A 25,187-nucleotide genomic window follows, 5' to 3' on the forward strand; every position below is an offset into this window, starting at 1 on the left:
CTTTGATGGGAACCATGACTTCTATATTCTTCACTGAGCTTTATGACTTTGCCCATGTGATGGTGTAGATGCATAAATACACTACAGGGCTCAACTGTGTTCTGTATTCTGTGATGCATTCAACATTATTCCTGCCAATTTAGCTGAAATGCATCAACAGCGTAAAGCTCTTTTGTTAAAATCTGTGAAAGTCTTTAGATACACCAGTCAGAATGTGTTGATGATTTCATTAAAATCATTTTATGCCATCATTTTTAAGCGTGTTTATGAATTTATAGTTGTAATGGTATGCTTGTAAAATTTCCATTTCATTTTCTTTCTTTGAGAATGTATCGTAAAATGCAATTTATTTCTGTGATGCACAGCTGTATTTTCAGCACCATTCCTCCAGTCTTCAGTGTCACATGATCTTCAGAAATCATTCTAAGATAATTATTTACATTTCTTACATTTCTGATTATTATCAATGTTGAAAACAGTTGTGCCGCCGAATATTTTGGTGGAAACTGTGATACATTTTATTTGTCAGTATTCACAGATGAACAGAAAGTTCAAAAGAACAGCGTTTATTTGAAATAGGAATCTTTTGTAACATTATAAATGTCTTTCCTGTCACTTTTGATCAATTTAATGCATCCTATTTATTTATTATAAAGGAAATTAATGCATGAAATATTGGAAATACAGTAAAATAAAAAGTGTAGGGCAAGTTCAAATCAGCTGAAAAATTTTTAATACATAAATGCATAGTTGAGCCCTGCAATGCATCATATACAGTATAGCTTGACTTGAGAGAGAGATAGAGAGAAATCTAAGAAATCTTTAAAAAACAACAACATACATACAAACTAAAGTACATGCAAAAAATTTTTTTTCAAATAAATCATATGCTAATACAAACCGTTAGATCCCTATGTAATATATTGCATGTGTACTTTCATCTAAGAAGGTTTGTGAGGTGTGTTAGAGATCTCAAACAAACCCATTCAACATCTATACACACACAGCATGTTACAGGTCTCTCACAGAGTCCAGCTCTTCGTGAAACAAACTGAGGATCAATAAGAAGACAGACAGGAAGAATGTAAAGAACAGGGTTAACATACCCAGACTGGAGTTTCCCCTGACTATAGTAATGCTTCTCTCATAGCCGCTTGAAGGGATGGAGACGTGTTTAGCGTCAGTCTCCATCCTGCTGTTCTGAGAGGGGGAATTTGTCTAGAACACAAACAAGAGAAAGAGACTTTATTCAGTGAAATGGCCTATTTTCTGTGCATATGTGCTGCTAAGAGCCCTTTTAAACATCTGTCCTGCAGCGGTGCTTCTTTTCCAGTGCTGAGAGTGTTTATTCAGCTCTCGAGAAACATCCCGGGCGACTCGGTGACAGTGAATGTGTGACTGAATGACATGCACAATCCTCTGATGAGCAATGTCTTGCACTTTTTATTTTTATTTTTTTTAAGTTGTCAACAATTCCTCCAAATCCTCAACCAGTGTATTTTATCCAGAACATAAACAGGGTCCGAAATAATTAAATGGCAAAATGTAAGTAAAATGCATTTGGTAATTAAGAAACATTACAATTAGGCAAGTATTTCAGCATTTAAATACAAGCCTCCTTTACTAACTAGGAATGCATTTATTTAATCAAATACATTAAGAACAGCTATTATTGCTTAAAAACGTAAAAATGTTGAAAAATTAAAAATGTTGCAACATTATAAACATTTTAATCATAACTTTTGGTTTAACGTTAATGCACTCTTGCAGATTAAGGTATAAAATCCAAAAATCATTAGTTAAAGAATTTATATTTTTCAGCGTTAATGTTAATGAAGGTCTGTAAATACACTGTTGTTCATTTTAAATTCAAGTTTGTTCATTAAACATTAATCTATAACTTGAAATGTTAAAAATGTATTAGAAATGAACATTAAACCAAAAAGCATTGTCATGTTAGCTTTTGTATTTCCAAGAATACTGAAAGTTTATAATAATGACATTTTGGTTAGCATTTTATCCCCCAGATCTCTAACAAATAAAATGACCTGCACTAATATGCAAGAAAAAAGGCAGCTGAATTATCCCATTTTTAAGGGAAAAAAATGATTTTGTAAAAAAAAAAATACAGCAAAATAAATGATATACTACAAACAATTTGTTCACCATAAAAAAGTTAAAAGCAATCAATGACAATATTCAAATGTGTTCTCGACAAGTCAATGAAGCGGACGAGTCCTGAACACACTTACGGTCTGGAGTAAACCAAAACCCTCGTGTGAATAAGAGATGATGTCACACAAATATCCTTCCCAGTTAAACCCTGACAGCTAGAATGACCACGCTAAATTAGGTCAGTGGAAAAAAAAACACTTTCTCTTCGGCCTATTAACTGCTTGAGTGCAACTAGTTAAAAACAACCACCGTTTGCAAAATCAGCTGCTGCAGGACACTTCAAAATTATATCATGAAGCAGGAAATTTAGACTGAGTTTATGCATGAAAAACAAATGTCAAGAGTCCTTGAAAAGCAGTGGTTTCATGTAGCTCAGATGCTCACATTAGTATTATAGCAGCTAAAGCAATATACCTGCAAAGTGCTGTGCTGGTTGTAATGTTCGGAGTGAACGCTGACAGTTACATCATCTTCTGCATCCTGAGTCTCATTCTCCTGTCAATGACAAAGCTGTGTTAAATCTCCGACTCAAACTCCTCTCTCACTCGATGGACTCTTAACTTCACAGTGAGGTTCCCAGGACCAGCTAAAGCGCATTTCAGAGACACATAAACACAAACGCACCACTTGTTTTAGGAGGCTGGTGTTAGAATTCAAGAGACATTAATTATTGAAAGACTCCAGTAACCAGAGACTCACGAGCCACAGTTACTGAGACCCAGTTCTAGACTACGGTAATAACAACAGCGCTCAGGCCAGAAACACTCAAGTGACTTGGAAAATATAAAAGATGACAGAGGCAATGCAATGACATCTCAGTCTAAACAACAAAAGCAACCATAACACAGTGTAAATGCAACTTGAAAACAGTGAAAAATGCATGAAGTAATTATTAATGCCCCAGTGCATGATGGGTACACCAGTATCAGAAAGATGAGTAGGTTTCGCTTAATTGTTTAACTAAAAGAATCAATAGAATTCTAAGACATTACATTTGTTTTTCTGAAGTATTTACTTAATCACAGAATCATTTATATCAATGTATTTAAAAAAAATAAAAACTGTAATATATTTCTTTGTATTGATGGATTTGTATGTAATTTGTCTTGGTGAAAGGCTTTCAAAAAATGACAAAATACATGATATGGATATGGTAGAATGTTTCCAAGAATAATGAAACCCCTTTGACATTAAAGTGCCAGTAGTTTGAGGAGCTGTAGTTTAATATACTTAAGCATTCAACGCAGCCATTGCTCACAGATAATTGATATAAATGCATGCTTATCATACTGCAAACTATACACGTCAAAGTGGTGCACATTGAATTATCTTCTTTGACATTGCATGATGACTCTGCATGATGCATGATGATTCTAGATCTCTCCCACACTGCTCAAGGTTGTGATCGTTGCTCTTGTGAACGGAGCTGATTGTGAGAAATTTACCGTTAAGGGTTTGGTGACTCCGATGCGTACGATTCCCAAAGCAGTGCTCTTCAGGACGCGGACGGCCTGATCCAGACTCGCGTGGCTCAAGTCAGTCCCGTTCACGAACATCAACCGGTCGCCTGGCAGCAAGCGGCCATCTCTTTCTGCCAAACCGCCTGCTACAAGAGAGCGGATCACTATCACAGTATGCCCTGGGTTCATGGGGTCCTGAGAGAGTTTCAGCAAGTCACAGCGCAAGAGAAACAGAGAAGAGTAGACATTAATTAGGAGAGATTGCTGCAATGTTCCCAAACCAAGTCATGTGGAGCTCATAGTACTGGTGAATAGACACGCATATACCTGATAGTCTAGTATGCTGAATCCCAGACCAGAATCGCCTTTCTGCAGCTCATAAACTTGAATCTGGCTCTCCCACATGGCCTGATGGGAAAGCATAGGAGCATCTGTCCTCCATTCTTCCTCTCTGCATGCAGACGAGTTTAGCTCGGCCTGTGAGAAAAAGTGGAAAAAGGCATTATTATTTTGCAGAAAAAAAATGAGTGGACTCATGTTAACTAATTTTAAAAAGGACAAAAGCATTAGCAATCATTCATTTTGTGTGCTTCAATTTATGACTTTAACTGGGAATTCTTTATTCCGATTCAGTTCCATTTTATGCTACTTCCATTTTTGGAGCTTGATTCTATTCTTTGTGTAATTGCTAATTAAAGATTTGCAAAAGTACATTTTACAAGAAAAAGAGGGATTTTGAGTTTGCAACTAAATGTGGGTGAGTAAATATTTTTGTTAAAAAAGAAGTCCAGTTTGGCATAGTTTTAAAAAGAGTACTTATTACCTAAAAAAAATACATTAAAACACTTTATATTTTCTAACTAAATCTACTATTTTCGGATCCGTAGTTGCATGATACTTGTAATTGATTGCAAATAAAAAATGATTCTAATTTGAATTTATATTAAATGCAGTCAACTGAACTTTAGAGTAATTATTGCTACTTTTAAGTAGGATTTACATACTTTCATAGCCTGAAATATGATTAAAGTGTACTGCCAAATAGGAAGCACATATTCACTATGAACTAAGAGTTTTCCCTCAATAAACTCATGCTTATCAGTAGTTAGTTGTAAAGTTTAGGTATGTGTATGTCTTAAAGGTCATGCAGAATAAGGCATTAATATGCGCCTAATAAGTATATGCATGCTAATAATCTACAAGTAAATAGTGAGAATTTTTCCTTAGAATAAAAAAGTAGCCTAAATAAATATACTTTAATGTAATTTCTATTGAAGCTTGTATGTCATTTATTTAAATATATTTGTAATTACACATTAAGGTCCAATTTAGTACATATTACATGTGCTTTAGTGTGTTAGTCAATAAGTGTACTTCTTATTGTATACTTCAATAAGTGTTTAAAGTAATAAGTGTACGGTCAATGAGCGGTCAATTTGACATTATTACAAAGTGTACTTTTTAAAAGTGTGTTAAGAAACATTATAATGAAAGAATATTCCCTTTAAGTACACTTCCCTTGAATACACTTCTATTATCTTTTAAACTTTAGTTTTATTTGTAATGCTGCATAGATAGACACAGACAGGAAACCTTTTCATTAAATTCTGCTAGTAGCTTCTTGAGGTTGAGTTGTACATCATCATCATCATCATCATCATCTTCATCACTGGCTGTGGGTGGGATGAGACGACTGCAAACCACACAAACATTCACAGGAAGTTCCTTCAGCAAGCTCACAACTTCCTTGTGTGTCTCACCAATCAGAGAGAAGCCGTTCACCTACAAACAGAAAACACATCAACTCGCCTGCTCTGCCGAAACCATCCTCTAGGCTTTTCTCCTGACAGGAAGGACTGTTTTTAAACAGCTGTCGTGATTGATATTCATGTGCAGTCAGCACCGGATAAAGTGCTATGCATAAAAACCAGAATGCAGAAGAGTTCAGTTATTATGCATGCATATGTTAGCAGGGTTTAGGATAAGGGATTACAATGGCTTAATCTATAAACAACGGTATTATCTAAAGCTTGTTTGACTTTGATGTATAACCAAATATAATTTACATTAGCTTTTTTAGGTAAATGCATTCTATAGTAATGAAGTACTGAAGTGAACATAAACTGAAGTGAACCTCTAGCAGTTCGTCTCCAGGATGAATGATTCCCGTCTGTCCGATCGGACCCTCTGGCAGTAAAGAGCAGATATAATGATGACCTTCCTTAGCCTCCAAACTCACACCAAGACCGCTGCTCTCAGTCAGTTTCTGTACCTGGGCCACCTGCGCATGTGCATACATCAAAAGAGACATATACTGAATGTAGACATATGCTCACACACACACACACACACTTGGAATGGAAAATACAGGAAAGGGAATACAGATGAGACGCACCATGACTTCATATTGAGGACCCAGCTTGCTTTGCCACTTCTTCTTCAATATATCCTCTTCATCAGGCAGTTTGCAAACTAAAACACAATTTCACGTCATGCAGCTCATAAATAAAAGACAACATGATTATGAATAATCGATTACAAAATAAAATGCATGTTTTCATCATAATAGAGTCTGGATTTCAATATCTATGTTAGAAATCATCAAGCAAGCTAAAGAAATTATTAACTGCTCAGTGTCCATGTATGTGTGATGTTAAATGAATCAGTATTTTGGCTTTAAAGCATTTATCTGTTATTGATGCTGATTAGACAGCTGTCGAAATGTACAAAAACTATTCAAGTTAACAGACTACATTAAATACAAGTTAAAGGAATATATTTGACCCAGAAATGAACATATTCTCACCCTCAGACCATCCAAAATGTAGATGTGAATGTTTCTCTATTGGAGCAGATTTAGCATTGCATCACATGCTCACCAACTGATGTTCTGCAGTGAATGGGTGCCGTCAGAATGAAAGCCCAAACAGCCGATAAAAACATTAATAATCCACACCAATCAAATTCATAAATTAATTCCAATCTTGTGAAGCCAAGAGCTGCGTGTTTGTAACTTTAAATCATTGCCTATGGCCAAAATATAAGTCCATAATAATGCTTACTCCAGAGAAAAAGTCCATCTCCTGTTGTCCTTTACATTGAAATCCACATGCATATTTGTTTAGAACTGTTTTGGATTGTTCTTGATCTGTGCATATTTCTCTCCTGATTCAGACCAGACAAAGTTTTCACTGGCAAAAGCAATATTATGCATAGAAGACTCATATATTAACTGGAAAAAACATAAAAAAAATAAATCAATGATGAATTTATTTATTACAAACATGCAGATTTTCACTTCACAAGATGCTAAATGATTGACAGGAGTGGTGTGGATTTTTGTGGTGTTTTTAGCAGCTGTTTAGACTCTCATTCTGACGGCACCCATTCACTGCAGAGCATCCACTGGTGAGCAAGTGATACAATGCTTAATTTCTGATCAATTACAATTCTCTTAAATCACAATTATATCAGTATATCATAGCAGATGTTTACTCGTACACTAACGAACCCAAGGAACAAAAGTCAAAATGAGTGGCTGTGATAATCAATGATAATCAAATATGCTAGAAAACAACATTTTCTGCTCTTACGTGAAACAATGTTGTTTCTGTTCTCCATGTTGGACTTTAAATAACAGCTTGGCGTTGACTCCACTGAGGTCACAGAAAGAACGAACAGACACAGAAGCTGTTATTAGATTCAAAGCAGGGTCAAAGACTTCACACAGAGAACGGGTCGAATGAGTGTAAATAAACCCAAGTGACGAGCGTTTCACTGACTGCACTCTCTGTTGAAGTTGAGGTCCCGGCGTTCAGTGTAGAAGACTTTCCCTGGGGGCAGGACAGGCTTCGTTTCGGGCAGACGTGGAGGCAGCGGAGGGGGAAGAAGCCCCAGAGGGCTCGAGTCTCTCTGAGAGATGGAGGACGCTGTCTGTGCTCCAGATGTTGAGCTCTTTCTCTGAAGAGAGATTTCTTCTTGTTGACCAGTCGTGTGCAGAATCTCCGCTGCTTTCGGTTTCTAAAAACACCAACACCCCCCCCATTAAAGTTGACAATTAAATAACATGTGCATAAAACTAATAATAATATGATTCATATAATTCATGTTCAGATATTTGAACGTTTGTCTTTTATTTATATGTTTTATATTATTCACAGTTATTGAAGTCACTAATATCGCTGGCTCAACCCTCATGTTCTTCAGCTTTAATCTCATAATTTCCTATCTTTTAAGAGCACCTCTGATGAGCAATTCCTCTTATTTTCTGTTCAGTCCAATATCACGTTCTATAGGAGCCAATCATGCAGACACCGTCCATTAAATGGAAAATATTTGCGTAATTACAGCCATTTAACATTATATCTGAAAGCCATCTTTGATCGTTTAATGAGTCTAAAGTGCTAATGATCAGACTTCAGTGTTAGGATATCATTAATAACAATTAAAGAACTGATTTTTCACTAAAAACTTACATTATAACTATTATAGAGTCACATTAAGCTTCATCTTTATTGAGTGTGAAATAGCACCATATGATATCTGTGCTTGTGTCTTTCAGGATTTCTCTGTGTTAAGATGAATAGTTGCAAAGTTTAATAACTATATGTTAAGTTTTTTACTTCAAAGCTTATGTCACGCATTGATTTTCATGCTAAATAACTCTTGCTACAACATTAATACCGACTATATTGATGCGTCATGACATTTTGCCCATCTTTAGACACATTATCCCGCTGTTCTACCACAAAGTGCATTTTTTCAGAAATATTCCTAGTATACAGTGAGTTGTTTCTGGTCATTTTGACCTCGGCAAAGAATACAATAAAAGCGATGACACTAAACTTCTGACAGGAGTGTATTTCCACAGTCTGTACAGCAGAATCCCATCATTATTTAAGCATTATTTAATGTTTCATATCTGAGCTCTCTAAACCTCCAAACACAATTAATGCAAAACTTTGTAAACATGTAAATAAATAGCTTGAAAGCATTAGAACTACTGTTTAACTTTACATGCACACACAAGGAAGATAAACAGATGTGATTCTCGAAAGACAAAGAGAAAACAAAGGTCTGTGATTTGGACTCACAGCAATGATGTGATCTCTGGTGTGAATTTGTCCATCCGGATTCACGGCTTTTCCTTTCAGTATGCTCTTTATTTCAAACCCACTGGACTCTAAAACACCCAATATTCATTTAATGTTTCACGTTTAACATTCTTAGACTCAACGGGAAAATAACTTCTGAAAGGAAACAGTAAGAAATCATACCTTTGTCCAGGTTATCCAGAGATCTGGAGATGCTGAAACCGTTTTTGTTGTTACTGAATCTGATGCCGAACTCTTTTTCCTTTTTCTCTGCTAAACCCTGCAGAAGGATAATACTTTGTTTATTATCGGCTCATCGAATTATTATTTTTTGTATCTTCAAAGAGATAATACAAAGGCATTTATGATTATAATACGTAATCAAGATAAAAGACTTAGAAAGTGTGAATAAATATAAAATTTGACAATAAAAACACGACATCTCTTTGCATTACATTGACTCTCTCACTTAACCACAATCTCCTTGTGTCTCAATGTCAGTGTCAATCAATGTTTGTTGAAAATAGAAATAGTTTTAATTTAATTAGCTTTAATTTCACCTTCAATTGATTCCAAACTTGTATGATATAGGCTAAATAAAAAAGATAATTTATCATATGTCGCTTTTAAGTGCCATTATCAAAAAAATCCCCAAAAGTGTCAAGATATATATATTTTTTGTAATTATCGCACACCTCTAATATGAACACACACACACACACACACACACGTTTGTTTTTGTGTAAAGTGTGTTCATCCCATAGGTGTAATGGTTTTTATACTGTAGAAACTGTATTTTCTATGGCCCTTCACCAACCCTACACCTAACCCTAACCCTCACAGGAAACTTTCTGCATTTTTACTTTCTCAAAAAAACTCATTCTGTATGATTTATAAGCGTTTTGAAAAATGGGGACATGGGTTATGTCCTCATAAGTCATCCTCTCCTTGTAATACCTGTGTCATACTCATGTCATTATACAGAGTTGTGTCCTGATATGTCACACACACACACACACAAGCATTTTGCACCTGTAGCTGGGCGATGGAAGGTGAAAGGTCACCATCAGTGGTTTCTCTGGCAATGATAAGTCTCACACGGGGACCAGCAAGACGGAGCTCACGTGCCACTTCCTCACTGCCCATAGTGGACACATCCACATCACCGATTCTGAGGAGCAGATCTCCACCGCGTAATCTCCCGTCCTGTGTGCACACGTCAAGGCATTTGCCACTCTTCTTAATTTGAATCAGTTTGTACATGTACAATTCAAAAACATAACAATAATGCTTATTCTCTCATACCCTTCCAGCTACACCATCAGGTAGGATGGTTTTTACCATGGTGCCAGTACTCCTCCCTCCAATGATGCCGAAGCCCAGACCCGATCCGTCATTCTGCAGCTCAATATGATGAAGTTGTCGAGGCTGTGGATTCAGATTTAAATTACAGTGCAAGAGAGACTGGGGCAAGTTGTCACACTTACTACAGTGAATATTTCTCAGGGTAAGTTTATTGTTTTAAATGTAACAAATCATTTCATGAAACAGAATTTTTTTTTTTACAAAATGCCATAACAATGTTGTGCCGAACAGACACTGGAATATCTTTATCTTTGATGAAAAGAAAGAATAGAATAGAAATGTTTTGTAACATTATATGTCTTGATACTCTTCAAAAAAAAAAAAAAAAAAAAAAAAAACTTTTTAAACAGCTGTTACTTTGTATTTTTTTTTACGATCAATTTTACTAATCTCCAAATGTGTATTATATTTTTATATCACTTGTATTTAAAATTTAAATATTTATTACCTCAATAGAAAAATATGATCTTGTTTTCTGTATTGTGCTTATAATTATATATTGAGATAAAAAAAGTAAAAAAATTAAATAAAAAAGGCAAAAAAAAAAAAAAAAAAACTCACAAGGAAAGGTAAACACCATATAATCCAAAAAATTTAATTATTTTCCCCATCAAAAATTTACCTTCATCTTTGAACCCCATATATAGTATACACAACTATTCAATTTTCTTTAAAGTAAATTTTTCGTAAGAATTTCATACTTTTATTTCGCACTAAAAATGCACTAAATTGATCAAAATTGATGGTAAAGACTTGGTGAGCATGAAAAACCTCTTCTGAACAGTAGTGTATTATAATAGTCTTGCTAATAGAAGAAGGCTCAATTTAATCGTCACCATTACCAGGAAATCCTCTTTTTCCACAACAACCACCAAACCGAAAACCTCTGTTTTAAAAGCTAATGTAAACCATTTCAAATGTTAGATGCGCTGCACTTGTGGTAATGCAATCGAATTACTGTGGATCAGAATCAGATTTGAGATGCATGGTAAAGTGGGGCAGCTTTAAGGCATAAGACATTACAGTATAAGATATGAGGCAAAACATGAGCTCAGGGCACATTTAAACAGCTATATTTAGGGAACTTTAAGAGATGTAGGCTAATGCATCTCCTAATGCTCACCTGTGGGGGGCTGAATGATGGGGCTGGTTCCCTGGCTATAATTAAGGTTACCACAGAAGCAGCATCTTGAAGAACCTGGAGAGCTTGTTCTTGAGTCACAGAGGATTCAAACAGATTGCCATCCACTGCTAGAATCTGATCACCCTCATGCAGACGTCCATCACTAAATAAAGAATGGCTTCAGATCAATTTATGCACCTATCCAGAATAACATAATGTTTTTCTACTCTGTACTTGAATCCTTGTCAGTGTATACCTGTATGCTACAGAGTCTGGCTGGATCTTCTGTATGAAGATACCATGACCTCCACTGCCTTCAGGATCCATACCAACAATGCTGATGCCTAAAGCACTTCCACCCTTCTCCAGCTCAAAACTAAGCACAGACCGACCCTGAAAGAGAAGTAAATACATGAGATAAGAAAGAATGGATTCAAACTGCAGTTTGTTTAAAGGTCCTGAATTATGTTGGTACAGTACCTTGGCCATGGACTGCAGCAGAGAGATGTCCACAGTGATGCAAGGGCCAAAGGTCACATGATTGGAGGATTGACATCGGTCATTTCGCCGCTGTGCTGAGAGATAAGAGTCTCTGTATCTCAGTGTGCATGAGGGATGGGATGTGCTCACAACATCTGCATCAACACTCAGTGACTGGGAAAGAGGCATTCTGGGGGAAACCTGTACAAACACACATCTAAAGTCATTTTCCACACCAAAATATTAACTATTTTCAGCACTTATAAGAAGAAATGTTTCTTAAGCAGCAAATCAGCATATTAGAATGATTTCTGATGAATCATGTGACATTCAAGACGGTGCTAAAAAATTCAGCTTTGATCACAGAAATAAATTACATTTTACAATACATTTGAATATAAATCATGTATTTTAACTTGTAATAATATTTCACAATATTACTGTTTTTTCTGATCTGATAAATGCAGTCCTGATGAGCCGAAGAGACTTTCAAAAAACAACAACCCCACATTTTTAACAGTAGTGTGTTTTTATACAAGGCAACAAGATAATGGCAATATATATACACAGACAGACACTTGATATCAGAAAGAAAGTGCAGTATTTAGATCAGTTTCATTGCTGGAGAGATGTTCAGTTATTCACATAATGTTCTCTCCTCAAATGAAAACAAGTGTAAATGTGAGCATTGCTATAAAAAAAGTCTAAATGATTGAAGTCTGTCGCGTAAAACATTAGCTCATTGTTATAATTCAGTCAGACTGCCAACTGAGCCTTTATTGCAACTTGGTCAAAAGCTTGTGTATATATTCAGTTTAAAAGAGTGGTTATATTTCAGTGTTTCAAGTGCACAGATATTTAGTAGGGTGCAAGCCAAGCCCATTGCTAAAACTAACTAATAACAGTGTGCTTTTTTTTTTTTTTTGGAGTATCTCACTTTCTATTTGTTGTGTAGCAGTCAGGTTTAAAACACTGGATTATTTTAATGAAATTATAGACATGCAAAAATGTTTCTGCAAATCTCAGGTTTAACGATAGGAAAACAAACATACTTAGTTCACTATAAAAACAACACGAGTCAATGGAAAGTCCCCAGAATTACAGAAAGGTGTGTGTGACTTGCTGACCTCTGCATCTCTCTGGTTTCAGCACCGATTAAGCGGTCAGCTCAGGTAAGTAGCTTATACAACCTCAGTTTGGTGCTCGCTGCTGTTTTCAAAGAATCGTCTCTCTTAATGCATCACACACAATATACACAGAAGCACTTACCCTTGACGTGGAACACAGTCAGACGTCTCCTTACAAATAATGTTCAAATATACTAATCTAAATTTGATTTAGAATGCGCATCTGAAGAAACCAAATTTATTCAGCTAATTTAATGCATTAACAAATTAATGCATTAAAATTTTTTCCTGATGTATCAGAAGACAAAGTATATTTTTATTGCATATGCTACTTTCATTGAGCTCTTGAGAGGAGAGTGTTTCTTAATTAATTATTGAATAAATGAATTGTTTGGCAACCGAAAACTTTCTAAAAACTATTTTAGAAAGATGACAAAATCCAGCCTATTACATTACAGAATGCAAACAGGAAATGACAAAAGATTGATTAAAGATTGATTCATATAAACAACTCAATGCTAAAGATTATCCATGGCAAGTGGCCTGACCAGAACAAAGTGAGCAGCAAGAAGATTATCTGATATATAGTTTTGCTGAAGTAGCTACATCTCATGGCATATTAGCAAACCCATAAACGTGTGATTTTTCATGACAAACAGCCCGTTTAGTGCTTGGTTTACTGGAGTCGCTCATCTGGCGCCTGCTGCTCCTCTCATTTCAGCCTGCTAGAAGATTCTAACACAATCAATTATGGTTGTACCAAATAAATCTGAATGTAACATCCACTGTCTATTTTTATGATGATATCCGAGGAGCTAAATTACCTGAGCTGCTCTTTGAAAGCTTGGGACAATGCAGGCCATTTTCGCGAGAACATTTTCCATCATTACCTTGCATCATAACACACAGATACACACACACACACCTTTGAGACTCTTTCACCTAGTATCCTTGAATAACCTCTCATGCCTCCCACTCATATCTGCTGGGCTTCTCTGACCGCTTTATGCTCTGTAAATGTAGTCCTCTGGGTCAATGTGGTTATTACACTAAGCACAGTTAAAGTCAAATGTCAAATACAAGCTCAGCTCGAAATTCAATGCATGCAACTATTTTTATATTCAGTGGAACATCCACTAGAAGTTTGACTCAGTTGACAGCATTTATTGCATAAAGTTTATTAGGACAACAAAGAGATTTTAGGGTAACAATAGAAACTAAAGCTGCAGTAGGTAACTTTTGTAAAAAAATATTTTTTACATATTTGTTAAACCTGTTGTCATTTGTTAAACATTATGTCCTGACAGTAGAATATAAGACAGATAATCTGTGAAAAAATCAAGCTCCTCTGGCTCCTCCCAGTGCTCCTATTGTCATTTGCAGAAAGTCATCCGCTCCCGGTAAGAAACAACCAATCAGAGCTGCGGTCCGTAACTTTTTTTGTGTTCAAGATTTTAAAAATGTATATAATAAGCGAGTACACCATGAATCCATTTTCCAAACCGTGTTTTTAGCCTGTCCTCAATCACTAGGGTGCACCTATAATAAGTGTTTATATTCGGACTATTTTAGATTGCTTCGGGGATACCGCGGCGGAGTAATCCAGTACCTTTGTGATTCTTCATAGACATAAACAGAGAGAAGTAGTTCCGGCTACGATGTTCTTCCGCAAGACGCAAGCAGTTCTGTTTATTAACCGCTAGAGCGTCAAAAGTTACCGACTGCAGCTTTAATAGGGACAGTATTTGGAGGTTGTAAAAGCAGAAAAGTGAATCTTATAATTTTATAAAAGCAATTATAAAATTTGTTAAGGGTGCAGGTTACTGTACCTTTGTATAGTGATATTCTGCTGGTAGTCATTTCAATAATAATCTGTGATATTTGGAGTTTTGTGTGATTGTAGATTTTGCAACTAAACTTTGAACATCCAAATTGCACGCTGTGATCAATATAAAGCTGTTTAGCTCGGAAGGGACCTCAGATTTAGCTGTGTTTCATGCAACACTGTTGATAATGGACAAAAAAGCTTCTAAACTCAATACATTTTGATAGTGTGACTCTTCTGTTTATTATTTGAACTGTAAAGCTGACAAAGCTGTAAAATGTGGTATAATTTACCAAATACAGAGTGGTTTATTTCATGCAAAAATCTTGTTAACATGCGTATTGTTTATATATTGCAGCTTTACTATCAATCACCAAGCATATTAATGGATTGTCCCCATTTCACCCTCTTTTAAAGCAGAATAGGGACAAAATCATGCCACAACTGTTATCAGTTGAACTAGACTTGTACTGAATCCAAAACAGTCCTTTAAGAAAGGATTGTCTCTTGTTTTATTTCATCTAATAATAGACACTGAAACAGAGCTGATGTAGTCAGGGAAGAAGAGGTGAATCAAAATGATCCATATGAAATATATAGTATAAATGCTTTATAAAATATTCCTGCATGAAAATTTCCATTTCAGTAGTTGAGTCGGATATCAGCATAACATATAATTTTGTTTAATACACTTCACAAGATCAGTTATGAAGGTAATGACAGAAATATGGCACAAAATTAATCTATATGTGTCATGTCATAAATATTTTTTATTTTATTTTGCATACACCGATTCATTGAATACATTTATTAAAAATAAAACACTACATAATGTTAAAGCACACTATCGTCTGATGTGTTTTTGTGTCAGTGTGTGCCTTTTTTTTGGGTCGTGCACTTTAATGACGATGTTATTAGTCTCTGACCTGTTGTTGCTGATGCTGTTGTCCGGTGTCTTGCATAATGAGGATCTGGTGAAACAGGGGACTCTGTAAAACACTCTTGAGCAGACTGAGTTTTTCCTCAGCAGGTAGTTCTCCCTTCTTCTTCAGCCGCTCCTGCAGCCGCTCCACGGCCAGCAAAGCACGCTGTGTGTCTATACACACACACACACACACATACGCATAAATATATCAATGACATGGGCACATGCAGTGACATCAGTTGATGTACAATGTGAGAGTGTGAATATCACATGCAGATTAAGGAAATGGTCATCATAAATTGTGAAAGACAGATTAAGACACACATGACGGCTAAAATAATAATGTGGTGTTATCACTTCATACATACCCATCATTTTCAGCTCTTTGGGTAATGAATTACCAGCTCTCTCTTTCTGACATCTAAAACAATGCAAGAAAATTAATGTAAGGACCATCAGACGTAATTGCATTGAGCATATTCTAGATACAAATCAACAAACAGATTTGTCTATTTCTCATCCTACGAAAGAGGGACTTGCATCTTAATCACTGACTGGCATGCGCACCTGACAGACCTTACCTGTGACAGCGACGGTGACGTTTGGCATCTAGTGACGCTTCTGTAACCGATGACAGGCTTTATGAATTGCACAGACGGTTCACGTCACATCTCACCGATCGCTCTGATAACGCTTGCTGTAATCGGTTATTCATGCTGATGTAATCTGGCACCTCTGTGATCTGCGCGAGCGCTCGTGTCTGCGCCGCGCTGCTCCGGTAATGCGCTTACCGGTCAGGTTTAGTAGCTGTAAACGGACTTAAACTGTGCACGACGGTAATTAACCGGGACAGATGTCCTTCCAGCATACCTGATAGCGCCTGGCGGTGGGCGGTGTGGCGGACAACAATAGTAACCAAGGGAAAACAAATCAAGGGGTTTCTTTTAAGCGGGCGAAGCTGATAGATGCGTAAATATGCAAAGAGGTTCTGAACCATGGAGCCTCAGCACATCACCAAGGGGGTTGCACGATTTAAAATAAGTCATATCGAACGATCTTGAAATCATATCTGGAGTGCATAAATTGTCAAGTGTGCAAGTTGTTTATTATTTCCTGTTTTCAATATTAAAAATTGATTATGGACTACCCTGCCCCTTATATGTAGGAGCCCAAATTGTTTAGGTTTCAGTATCCACAAAAGTTACTTTACAAGTAAGGAGTAGCCATAGCAACAGATGCTGGGTCGCTGTCTGCATCGGATGCGTCATAGAAAATCTGTTCTGTCATTATTTATCAAGTAGCCTAATTATAGAATTACAACTCACAATAATATATCAGTGGTACATTAAAACGTCGTTAAGATAGGCTAGTTGAGAGACGCATTGTTGCTTAACGTAAAAATAGATGACAACATTAGGTTATTAAATATGTGTTGTCTATCATATAGCCTAGGCTATAATGTAACAAAAGGAGTTTATTATGCATAGGTTAATTGCGATTTTAAAACAAGTTATGAATAGACTACAGAGTAAATGGGCTCTGTCTGTAAGGACAACAAAAACAGTTTTCTAAAATAAATCCGATAGCTAAATAAATTCAGCATGCCATGGTTCAGGTGTAACTGACAGCTGCGATGCCATCTTCATTCGTTACGTAAGGATCAATAAAAGCTGATCTCCCCACTTCACATTTACCTTCAGATCAACAGGTTGCATGAAAAACTGCCGCTCGCGGATCGTCTCGTCTCGTCTCGTCTCGTCTCATCGGATGATGAAAAGCCGGGGCTCAATTTAAAACATTTTCAGACGTCGTAATTATTATTTAGAAAGCCCAGGGTTTGCGCGAGAGTGATAACTGTCTGTCACTCACCGCGCATGTCCGCGATGCGCCTTTGATGCTCGTGCATGAGTGTCATGTAAATGGATGATCAGGCCTCTCCCCCTCATCTAATGATAACAGAGACATCAGCTCATGAGAGACATTTAAATTAATGTATGTCCACAAATTATAATTTGCCAATGTGATGTTTTCTATTATGCTTTATTACCCTAATGTCCTTAATATTAGCCTACACAGATGGATGCCAAAAAAAAAAAAAAAAAAAAAAAAATCCCCTTCGTCTCATACATACAGGCTCATACATTTTCATAATTTTTTTTTAGATCTTATGTGTGTCCAAAATAAATATGTTAATATCCAAATATAAATATTTATTTAAAAGACTAAGCATCAGCACTGTTACTATCAGATGAAAGTAATATAATGAAAAAATCGATTAATAAAATAATCATCATCGTTTCAGAATTCGAGTTCTTTATGAACAAATAATTATCTTCGACATTTATTTTTTTAAATTACTTTATCTTATGTTTGTTACAGTACATACAGAACACAGTCAGTGAACAATCTTGAAATGCTTAAATCTCAACCCCATGATTTTTTTTCAATTATTTTTTTTTAAAGGGGTTCCAGTGTCCAGGGTATAACCTGGCTACATTTACGTTTACTTTGATGTCGCTGTATCCCAACTTTACAATCTGTAAAATTAATTCAGCAAACAGTTTATTACTCAAACACGCAGTTTTAAGCTTTTTGAAGCTTAAATAAATGTAAAGGAAAAATAAAAACACATCTCAAAACAGAGAAGTCACACTGCACCCATTTCAATGAAAGACCCCTCAAGTGAAGGGAAGGTCGACCCTCTCTGCTGTGCGCGCTCTCGACCGCCAGAGCGTGCTCAAGTCCTCCCGTCATCACTCCTCTCTTATCCTCCCTTTCTTTCTCTTTCCCTCCCTCCCACCCTCCATCCGTGAATCAAGCATCACTTTACTTCCAAATTGGCTTGTCATTTTCTCTCCTCGCGCGTGCATTAGCTGTCGGGTCGCATGGACGATCTAGCGATGGACTGGCGCTGATGCCATCGCTGGACCCACTCTGCGCATCTTCCTCTTATTCCAGAAAAACACTGATCGGGATACAGCACAGGACACTGTATATCCATTGGGTTTGGGGGACGCAGGATACTCGAAATATACTGTTCCTCCTCGTCGTGGTTCTTCAGGAGGCTTCATAAACGCGCATCTGGGAACCATCATCTGCGTGTTTTATTCACACACTGTCACGGGAATTAAGGAGCATTCTGAGATCTCACACAGCCTGATGCTGTTGAACACATCCGGAGCTGTCTATTATTCCAGTGCTTTATAAGATGCGGTGAGTCACAATGCTTTTAAACGAGGGGACGTTATTTCGTAAGAAACACGTTTGATTGACAGTGGCAGAGAGATGCTGTAGTTTACACTCCTCAAACTCTCCATATCCTGTAGCTGAATGTGTGTGTGTGTGTGTGTGTGTGTGTGAGGGGCTTTGGACACAGGATGCTTTTTGCCGTGTGTCGTGCGTGGTGTTTTAATGGGCGTCGGTGCGCGCGCGCGTGTTTAAGTCTCTGCTTTCAGCTCTTGACGTAACGAAACGATAGCTTTAATTTGTTTATTGCATGCAGAATGGAGGCAGCTTGTCGCAAACAACGTTGTATCGATGGCTTATTATATTCACAGCATCCCTTCATCCTTTACATAAGGAGAAGACTGTCAACGCCTCGGTCGACTTAATGCCAATTACGAACTGTCTCTCTCTCTCTGCGTGTAAATGCATGTGTGTGTGTTTGTGTATAAACAGGAGATGCGTTGGTATGAGAGAATCCAGAAGAAAAAAGAGCAAAATAAACAGCCTTGGATGCATGCAACTGAACACCGTCAGATGTGTACAGAGATCATATGACCTTGATTCATTGAGTAGCCTAATAAAGACACATCTGCTATTCATGTCACCATGATGCCATTTAAATTGCAGTGAATGCTGGATCATCATATATACCATATAAACAATGAATACCGGACTCTTTGTCATATGTCAGCAGAGATTATTACATAGAAATAGAATCAACTCACTAGATGTTAAGTGATTGTTTACTTCGTGTGGGTGACACATTTTGGAAGGAAGAGATCAGTCCCTGTGTTCCACTGATTGCAGCACATTCATAATGCATATCTAGCTTAGATTAGAAAAAGACAGAGACAGGAAGAATGGACAGGCACGTTCACCCAGGGCCTTAAAAAAAAACACACACACCAAAATATCAGACCTGCTTTTGTGTGGGAGGATTGTGCATTTTCTTTCTGTAATATTATTAAATTAGAGGTTTGAATCCAGGCTTGATCCCCAGTCAAACTCATAACTTAAACTCTATTATTAGTTCTTCTATCGTTCCATCAGAAGATTCGTTATATGCAAACAGAAATAAAAGCTACTCACTTGACAAACAATTCCATTCCTGATCTAGCAAAAAGGGATGCATTACAGGGAGTTCAGCCCAAAAAAGAAACTTCTGTCACCATTTACACACCCTCATGTCATATGATGTTCTTTCTTTGGTGAAACACCACAGGAGATGTTAGGCAGGATGACAGCCTCAGTTTGCTTTCATATTATAGAAAAAAGATGCTCTGAAAGCGAATGGTGACTGAAGCTGTCAGTCCCTTATAGTGTGCACAACATCTCCTTTTGTGTTCCTCTGAAGAGAGAAAGTTAAACAGTTCTGGAACAACACGTAAACGATGACAGAATTAGCATTTTTTAGAAAGACAGACATTAGATTTTGCTGCATTTTGCTGAATTATGTGATGCCACTTGCAATTCACTTCCTACTTGCTTGGTTGACGTATCTGATTGATAGTGTATGACATTTAATGCAAGATAACAGGTTAATTTAAAACACTTTAGCTGATGCCAGTGCAAGTGAAAGATCATCATAGTGTTAATTTCTGAAACTTGTATAGTTTGCATAGTTATGTTTTAGACACTAATGGAAAGGTTTTAGATTCTGTCGTCTGTAAAGATGTTCCCTCTGTCCTCTTGTTTTGTGTGCTGAGTTTCGTGGAGTTCACACACTGGGTGGAGCTGTGTTTTTCAGATTGGGTTTTTTGGTTTGCTCCGTTTGCCTTGATGGGGGTGTTTTGTATTTCCACTCTTGGTGTCTTCAAGCTGAAGTGTGTAATTTCTGCACCACTAACATCACCAAAGGAATGATGAAATAATGATTTTCAAATGGATTTCTGGAAGCCATCTGTCCACCATGGTCCGGTCAGCTAAAACAAATGCATGCTATTGCTTTACATGATGTGTAAGTGATGTATACATAACATTTTCTTTTTACTTTTTCATAACATTCATATAACCAAGGACATCCTTCCCCAAAAATTCCCAACATTCTGTAGTGTTTTACTCACCTTGCTGTTATCCCAAATGACTTTGTTTTTTTTTCAGTGGAACATAAAACATATAGATATTTTAAGTTTTGTTTTGTGTTTTTTTGGCCATACAGCGGAAGTCAATGGCAACCAAAATTGTTCTACAGGGTTGCAATAACATGAGAGTGACTAAATGACAAAAGAATCTCTTGGAGGTATCATTATGGACATTATGAAAACATAAAATAGTTCATAGGTTTATGTTTGTTGCTATATGTTTTGTATGTCACAGCATGGGTCAGAGTGTAATTTGCAACACTCGCTCATTATCAAACTGAGGCCGGTGGGTCACATGCTGCTTTCATCATCAAAGGGCGACAAACACAGCTTCTCGCTTTGGATTATTGGTTTGATTGCATGAGTATACAAACTGTGTTTTGGGGCTGTCCTATCTGTGAAAGAAAGCCCGTGTGTGTGGTCACAACCGCTCGAATATAAACAAATGAAATGCAGTTCATCACACTCCTGCAGAACAATTAGATGTACAGCAGCTGCTCACGGCACACTGAGTGCATGTGTTCGAGCGAGTGCTTCTCTTCTCATTCTCTGAATGTCCTTCAAACTAAAACAGTGATTGGCATGAATTATACAGCTTCCGCATCTCCATCTCTTTCTCTCCCTTTCACTTACAAATTCATCCATTTTTATACACACTCAGGGCAAGAACCGAGAGCCACTGAGTGTGTACAGGCCATGCTTTCAAGTAGGATGTGTGTGTGTGTGTGTGTGTGTGTGTTAGCATCTGATTGAATAAGGAGGTCACCAAACAATGACGATGGGATTTGGAATGGTCTTCTGAAGGACTTTGATTACTTCAGTCCCAACAGGAAATTGAAAGCAATGATCCCATGTGCACAAGTGTGTTCATGCTTTTATTTTCATCCATTTGCAAGGTTAAAAGGATTTAAGTGGGCTTAAGTGATGAGAGAATTATAGCTGTGTTTTGTCAGAAGTATGTGTGTTAGGAAAGGGCTGAATGGTTAACTAGCAACTAGAGAGGATAACTAGTTCATCTAGACATTTTTTAAATCAAACTTTTAGTATTTTTATTTATTTGTATCGTCATCATTATTATCATTCTTTTCAGTATTTTCAGTATTTTAAAGAGTGGTTGAAAAATATCCAAAACAAATAATTGAGTAGTAGGATGCTGGAAATGTAATTTAAATATTCTGCTTTTGGTTTACCATTTTATTAATGGTTCCATTGACCGTTCTTTTGGTGCTTGTAAATAACAAACAAACAAACAAACAAACAACAACAACTTCAATGCCAAATGATGAAATAATCAATAAAAAAACTTTAATGGCTTTTAAAGGTCTTTTTGAAATCAGCATATATATACAGTATAATAATTGGTTTATTAAGAAAATACTGTACCATCTAAAAGCATAGTAACATTTAATGTTGACAAATGTTGTAACGTGCATCTTGAACTACACATTTGAATAAAAACAGCAAGTCAGTAACTGTACTGTTTTCTCAGTAAGACAGCAAAAAAATTGTTTTCACGGTCAATCATTTTTTTCTTGTTTTCACGTATAAATATCTAAACATTTTTGGAATCAAGATAAATTTACTTTAGAAGCAAAATGATTTAAGATATTAAGTATTTTTTTTTCTGAAAAATGTATCAAAAGTATGTTCGTTTTTTTGCTTAAAGATACATTTTCATAAAAATGACTTTTCAAAAACTTGAAAGCGAGTGTATCTTGATTCATGAATGTTTAGATATTTATACTGTAAAAACAAGACAAAAAAATATGCAATTGTTGCAAGCTGTATATGTTTAATTCACTAAAAAAAAATAACCAGCTTAGAGTAGTTTGTTCCTGACTACAGTTATGCGGTCCGTTTTTTTTTTGATTCACTAAAAATAATTTGCTTAAGACTCATTTGTTTAAGAGTCAGACTACACTGATGCAACTGTGTGTTTATGATTCACTAAAAACAACTGCTTCATATTTTTCACGCTGTCTGTTTTCACACCGTGTCAAATTAAAAACAATTAAACTTGTTTAAAATGCCTGATTTCTTTTCCATTCAGTTGCACTGTATTTGAACACAAAAACACTTCCTGTGTGAACGCTGAAGAAATGCGTTTGATCAGAGTCTGGTGGACCCTAATTATACAGCATTTTTTAACACCGTCTCCTCATTCAGACAATCCACCAACTGGTTTGGTTTGAAAATACGCTGTTTTGCCCCTCCCTGTGTGTGTGTGTGTGTGAGATGTGTGAGGTCTTTCACATACACACATGCTTACATGTTCAGAGCATCACACAGCGTGTGATGTCAAGTGCTTCAAGCTGAAGCTGGAGCAAAAATAGTGATGATGATGTCATCACCCACAATCCCATAAACCCCATAAACAGCATGACAAAGACAAATGGGTACCACTTCAACAAGTATACACTAGTTAATTCACAGTTTTTTAAGCTGTAGTTTAAAAATTCATACAAATAGTGAGTTCTTTCTTCATTATCACTGTCATTAACACAATTATTATTGCAATTAGCTCATGTGTGAAGAGTTAGATCATGCAACATATTTACCATAAAAAGCTCTCACTTTAGATTAGGTCACAGAAAATGGCAAACATTTACATTAGTTAAGTGCTTTAAAGCAACCTTTACTTTTATATGCAGTATAGCGCCATTACAAATAAAACATAAAAGCAACCTGTTTTCTCTACATTGCATGCATTATTGTCCATTTGTGTTAGTATTTTATAAACATAGACTAGTTTGAACATGAGCTGGAGTCGGTTTAGACTAGGCTAGAGATGTAGTAGAGAGGCACACCTGTGGCAGGTCAAATTGTTGTGGCATAGATTTGCATGAATGGAAAATTTGCTTGTAAAATGTGCTCATTATCATCATGGTTCCTTTAATGCGTTATCGTTTTGCACAGAGAAACCGTTGTGAGAAATGACTTATGCCTTATGCCCTTTTCCACAGTTTGAGAGACCATAGATATACCATTTTACAGGCAATAAACAACAGCAAAAAACATTGATCGTTGTATAGATTCGAATGCAATTACAGTTAAATATTTAGTACATGTTTTATCAGTTTGCGAATTTAACCCACGACCTTGACAGGTGTTTTGAATCAAAAGAACCAAGCATTTCTACAACTGTTTCACATGCAAGTCTCCTTCCCAGAGTAGTTCAGCATGACACTGACGTTAACACTAATGTGCCCTCAGGTCTGCTGTAGTGACAGGTTCAGGGAGAGGAAAGCATCCTCTGAGATAAAGCAGTTCTGTGATTGATTGATCACCCTGACGTTTGACTGCTCCTTGCATCGATTGCTCCTGGCTGTGTTGGCACCCTTCATTGTTGAAGTCAAAGGCAGTATATTTTTCTTGATGGGTAATGAATGGCACAGGAAACATCAACCTCCAGTTGTTTTCCTTTTTCAGCTTTTGGACAATGTGAGCTATTTCAAGAGTGAAACAACAGCTCAAAGTGTTTAGCTTAGCAATGGGTGCTTTTTGTCCAAAGTTGTCTTGATTGCTGTGGGATATTTATTTACATTTTATTTTTCTAAACATTTATTGTTCATTCACCTCTAAACAATACAGCATGCATCTGCCCTTGTGGGGACTTACCCCATAATGTGGCAACAATTTAAAGGAATAATGCATTCAAAGAATCATCATTTACTCATTACATTATTCTCACAATGCAGTTCAAACCAGCATGGTTTTCTGTCCCTTTGGTCAAAAAATACATAGACATACATTTAATATTTATGTATTTGAATTGCATATAAAATTTCCATCCATTTGGATTGCACAATTGTAATAAATGAACTTATCACCTTAATGTGATGCATAATTATGTATCAAAGACATGATACATAATTACATGCATGTCAAGTCTAAGCTATTTGAATTAATGCGTTTTAAAAATATGCATATTTTATTAAAATCAAATGCAAATATATATGCAAATAGTTAAACATAATATATGACATTTTTTGAGTCCAGAAATCTTACCCGTTTCTGACAAATATGCATCACACAATACATTAGTTGTAATCTAAATTAATTATTTTATATGCAATTCAAATACATAAATCTTAAATATTTTTTGAGTGAAATTCTTTCTTTGAACACAAAGGAGATATTTTGACAAACTCTCTTTCCAATGCAATGGAAGTAAATGGGGAGCAGGGTGACCAGTCCAGTGAGATGCTCTTTAAAGTAAAAGTGAAAATTAATCATCCTTGTTATCCCTCTCGCAGTTTGCAATGTACCTCTGCCATAACAATAACTTGCTGCTGTTCCCTGCCGCCC

At 36.4% G+C, this 25,187-nt stretch overlaps 2 protein-coding genes across 2 annotated transcripts in view; one reads left to right on the forward strand and one right to left on the reverse strand.

Annotated features, from left to right (window-relative positions):
- The window catches only part of LOC127957066 (multiple PDZ domain protein), a 32,483-nt gene extending 16,081 nt beyond the window's left edge, over positions 1-16,402 (reverse strand). Inside the window, exons 1-19 of the mRNA XM_052555465.1 lie at positions 16,155-16,402; positions 15,942-15,994; positions 15,575-15,744; positions 11,697-11,897; positions 11,473-11,609; positions 11,217-11,379; positions 10,034-10,156; positions 9,761-9,934; positions 8,912-9,008; positions 8,729-8,817; positions 7,418-7,655; positions 7,229-7,291; positions 6,031-6,107; positions 5,770-5,916; positions 5,229-5,417; positions 3,963-4,112; positions 3,621-3,830; positions 2,590-2,670; positions 1,107-1,218 (exon numbers count right to left, since the gene is read on the reverse strand). Of these exons, the coding sequence (XP_052411425.1) occupies positions 1,107-1,218; positions 2,590-2,670; positions 3,621-3,830; positions 3,963-4,112; positions 5,229-5,417; positions 5,770-5,916; positions 6,031-6,107; positions 7,229-7,291; positions 7,418-7,655; positions 8,729-8,817; positions 8,912-9,008; positions 9,761-9,934; positions 10,034-10,156; positions 11,217-11,379; positions 11,473-11,609; positions 11,697-11,897; positions 15,575-15,744; positions 15,942-15,948 (2,428 nt within the window). The 5' untranslated portion in view covers positions 15,949-15,994; positions 16,155-16,402. The remainder of the gene's footprint in view (positions 1-1,106; positions 1,219-2,589; positions 2,671-3,620; positions 3,831-3,962; positions 4,113-5,228; positions 5,418-5,769; positions 5,917-6,030; positions 6,108-7,228; positions 7,292-7,417; positions 7,656-8,728; positions 8,818-8,911; positions 9,009-9,760; positions 9,935-10,033; positions 10,157-11,216; positions 11,380-11,472; positions 11,610-11,696; positions 11,898-15,574; positions 15,745-15,941; positions 15,995-16,154) is intronic.
- Positions 16,403-18,384: 1,982 nt separating this feature from the next.
- The window catches only part of LOC127957138 (adhesion G protein-coupled receptor L3), a 91,409-nt gene continuing 84,606 nt past the window's right edge, over positions 18,385-25,187 (forward strand). The window contains exon 1 of the mRNA XM_052555569.1: positions 18,385-18,786. The gene's annotated coding sequence lies outside the window, so the exon portion shown is untranslated. The remainder of the gene's footprint in view (positions 18,787-25,187) is intronic.

Source organism: Carassius gibelio, chromosome A1, assembly GCF_023724105.1.
Source record: "Carassius gibelio isolate Cgi1373 ecotype wild population from Czech Republic chromosome A1, carGib1.2-hapl.c, whole genome shotgun sequence".
In the NCBI taxonomy this organism is placed as follows: Eukaryota; Metazoa; Chordata; class Actinopteri; order Cypriniformes; family Cyprinidae; genus Carassius; species Carassius gibelio.